The 3,638-nt window shown below is 32.4% G+C and overlaps 1 protein-coding gene across 1 annotated transcript; it reads left to right on the top strand.

Moving 5' to 3' along the window:
• The first annotated feature begins 399 nt into the window (after positions 1-399).
• Positions 400-1,831, top strand: LOC139892408 (NAC domain-containing protein 79-like). The gene is made up of 3 exons (XM_071875471.1): positions 400-642; positions 771-1,048; positions 1,123-1,831. The coding sequence occupies exons 1-3, from the start codon at positions 456-458 to the stop codon at positions 1,684-1,686; spliced, it is 1,029 nt and encodes a 342-aa protein (XP_071731572.1). The 5' UTR covers positions 400-455; the 3' UTR covers positions 1,687-1,831.
• Positions 1,832-3,638: the final 1,807 nt, after the last annotated feature.

Raw genomic sequence — 3,638 nt, 5'->3', positions numbered from 1 at the left:
CCTTCATTTATTTACATCCATATTACATGTAACTTGGTTTAAGGAATTAGTCCAACATCCAAATATTCATTACATGTAATGAAATTCATTGTAATAAAGTTAACAATATGGCAAAAATGCCACATCTACCCTCCCCCACACCTTAAAAAAAGTATTTAGGGCCTTGAATTGTTCATTCTGTTTCCTTTTTTCCTTAAAAATACCTCAATCTTTCTGCTTACACTATCTTTTGGTTTTACTTTTTTTCATGGCTACTTTTTTCTACTTCTTCAATGATTTCCCATAGCTTTCAGGACCAATCAACCTCGATATATATTCCTTCAACTTCAAAAGCCAGTGCATAAAGCTGTTTTATGAAAAACCCATATAAAATCTTGGCCTAGAAATTGATAGTTTTTATAAAATATTCATCTTTTTTAGTGTGAAGAAGAAATAATTTTCAAGAGTTTTAGTTCATGGAGAAACTTTCTTTTCCTGTTGAAGAAAATGATCAAATGGATTTGCCTCCCGGATTTCGATTTCATCCAACTGATGAAGAGTTAATCACTCATTATCTTTCAAAAAAAGTTGTAGATGACAGTTTTGTTTCTAGAGAAATTGGAGAGGTGGACATGAACAAAATTGAGCCATGGGATTTGCCTAGTGAGTTTTTTTTTCTTTTTTTTTTTAAAAGTAATTCAAATTCTACTTTTCTTTTATAATTTCATGCAAATGCAATGCAATACTCATTAAAAAGTGTCCAACTTTTTGGATTTCTTTAATTTTCAAAGGGATGGCTAAAATAGGAGAAAAAGAGTGGTATTTCTTCTGCCTTAGAGATAAGAAGTACCCGACCGGATTAAAGACAAATAGAGCTACTGCTTCCGGCTATTGGAAAGCTACCGGAAAAGATAAAGAAATTTTTCGAGGACGATTGCTCGTTGGAATGAAAAAAACATTAGTTTTTTACATGGGCAGAGCTCCAAAAGGGGAAAAAACAAATTGGGTAATTCATGAATTTAGATTAGAGGGTAAACTCTCTCTACAAAACTTGCCAAAATCAGCCAAGGTATTAAAATTCTTGATTCCTAATTCTTCCCCTGTTTTTCCCTGTTTTTAATTATTTTTAATTTGAATTCATAGAACGAATGGGTGATTTGTCGTGTGTTTCACAAGACTTTAGACGGAAAAAAAGTTCACATTTCAGGGCTGATAAGGATTGATTCCGGTGGTGTTTCTGTTTCTCTGCCACCTTTGATGGACTCTCCGTCAGCTTTTGATGGCAAGATGATTATTTCAGATAAATACGACTTGATCAGCGTACCCTGCTTCTCCGATCCAATTAATATTGAACAAAGTCACAAGAGCATGATCAATACATTCATTAATGATCCAATATTCCCATTCGATTCGAATTCAAATTTGTTGCTCGAAAACCAAACCGATCAAATTATGAATCAATTCCCTTCTACTTCTCCACTTCCCATTCATGATCAATCAATATTGAGTGGTTTAATAGGGACCTACGGTTACGGATTGAAAACTGAAACAGAAATGATTACAGGGTCAGTAGAGACACAGGTGAGCTCGGCGAAAAAAATAGAAGTTTCGTCGAATTTTGAAAAGGGTAAAAGGGGAATTGAAGATCAAGAGGACCCATCAACTTCAAATGGACCAATTGATTTGGATTGCTTATGGAATTATTGAAATCAATAATTAGTTACAAGAAGCTCTGTATCGACAAAATAGATGATGTTGGTTTGTGTAGTTGATGGTGAAATCTTGAAACAGAACAAGTGTTGTGCTGAGACACACGTTTGAAAATGATGAAGATTTGAAGTTGTTTAGGTAATGGATTATGAGATTGTTTGTTTTATAATATAATATAAATATAAATATAAATATTATATATAATATATAATATGCTTTTTTGTTATACTCCGTATAAAATAAAATAGCTTAAGTTAACTGGATTTATCAAAATCCTTGTTGAATATCTCATCATCTATAAAATAATACTATGTGACATGAGGTAGCCAATTGGTTACTAATCAATGTATTATTTGTTAACATATAGTGATTTTATCCGATGATATTAATAGTAAGATGATTGTTATTAATAAATTTTGATTAAAAGATATAATCCATCACAATATAATTTAGTGGTGGTTATTGTGATATTAACTTTAATAGGAAGACTACTTATTCAATAATTCATGCATAACAAAAATGAACTTTGGATGATTTAATGTGAATGGGTGTAAGGCTCGTTGATAAAAAACACTCAGTGTTCACCACGTCAAGAGACACGAAAGCATAACACCATTTGACTACTTGGCTTTAAACATCACTAGCGATACGAAAAGAGAGCTCGTATTGATATCATATACATCCGCAGTGGCGAAACTTGAAACTTTTTTTAGAAAGAGGGAGCAACATTAACTCTTTACCCCTAAATATTTATTATAAATATTACACAAATCAAGTGAAAGTACTCAAATTTTAGAAGGTGCATGCACTCCTCTGGACACCACTATGTTATGCCCATGTACGTCTGTAGCACTGCTCATGAAGTAGATCCTGCATCCAACCAAACATATGACTAGCATAGGAAAGATTTCCACTACCACAGGTAGGTCAACTCCTCACACATCACATTTTGAGATGTCATCAGGAGAAATGGTCGAAAATAATCACCGAGTAATCCGGTTAAAAATACGTTTCATTAATAACTTAAACATATAAAAATTCATTCGATTGCTCGATTAGGGGCAGGATCAATGGGGAAGTAACCAATCGGGGGGAAACAAAATTTTTTTTTTTTTTTCGTTTTTTTTGGAATTTTTTTTTTTCCGGCATCAAGATCACACGAAAATATGAACATTTAGAAGAGACACTTCGTGATGAATGTTATTATTTAGGCGAGAAAACGATCGACAAAAATATCATTCAAGATAATATTGTTCGTGAAGAATATGAACGTTTTTTTCTTTTTCATGTTTTATGAAGTAAAATTTAGCCCGATTTAGAGTTTAGGGTTTAGGGTTTGGTGTTTAGGGTTTGGTGTTTTGGGTTTATTCCATAAACCCAAAACCCCAAACCCTAAACCCTAAACCCTAAACTCTAAACCGTTCGTGTTAAAAACTCAATCTAAATCCTAAATCTAAACCCTAAACCCTAAATTTCTAAACCTAATATCTAAACCCTATAAACCCTAATATCTAAACCCTAATATCTAAACCCCAATAGCTAAACCCTCAACATACGCTCAAAAAACACGATAACTGTTATATATTACTTCATCGAGCGTTTTTCGGCCAAAATAAAAACATTTATCACAAAGTGTCTCTACTAAATGTTCATATTTTCATCGCATCTATAATGTTCGTGAACAAAGTTTTTTCAAAAAACGAAAAAAAAAAAAAGTTTTTGCTTCCCCCCGATTGGTTACTTCTCTCTTGATCCTACCACTATATATATATATATATATATATATATATATATATATATATATATATATATATATATATATATATATATATATATCTTGAAGATTTCCAGCCTACAATTTAGAAGCCCACCTTCTAGATATTCAAAGTAGGCAACCTTGACAACTCATATGGAAGTAGCAAAGTTGATAACGATGACGGCCGCCAACC

Source organism: Rutidosis leptorrhynchoides, chromosome 2 (assembly GCF_046630445.1).
Source record: "Rutidosis leptorrhynchoides isolate AG116_Rl617_1_P2 chromosome 2, CSIRO_AGI_Rlap_v1, whole genome shotgun sequence".
Classification (NCBI taxonomy): Eukaryota; Viridiplantae; Streptophyta; class Magnoliopsida; order Asterales; family Asteraceae; genus Rutidosis; species Rutidosis leptorrhynchoides.
Note: the sequence above shows the minus strand (reverse complement) of the source record. Positions and strands in the feature narration are given on the sequence as shown.

Excerpts from the sequence above, each read along its gene's own strand:
- LOC139892408 (XM_071875471.1), top strand. The coding sequence starts at position 456 with ATGGAGAAACTTTCTTTTCCTGTTGAAGAAAATGATCAAATGGATTTG. Across the intron at positions 643-770 it reads TGAGCCATGGGATTTGCCTA|GGATGGCTAAAATAGGAGAA; the intron begins GTGAGTTTTTTT and ends TAATTTTCAAAG. Across the intron at positions 1,049-1,122 it reads ACTTGCCAAAATCAGCCAAG|AACGAATGGGTGATTTGTCG; the intron begins GTATTAAAATTC and ends TTGAATTCATAG.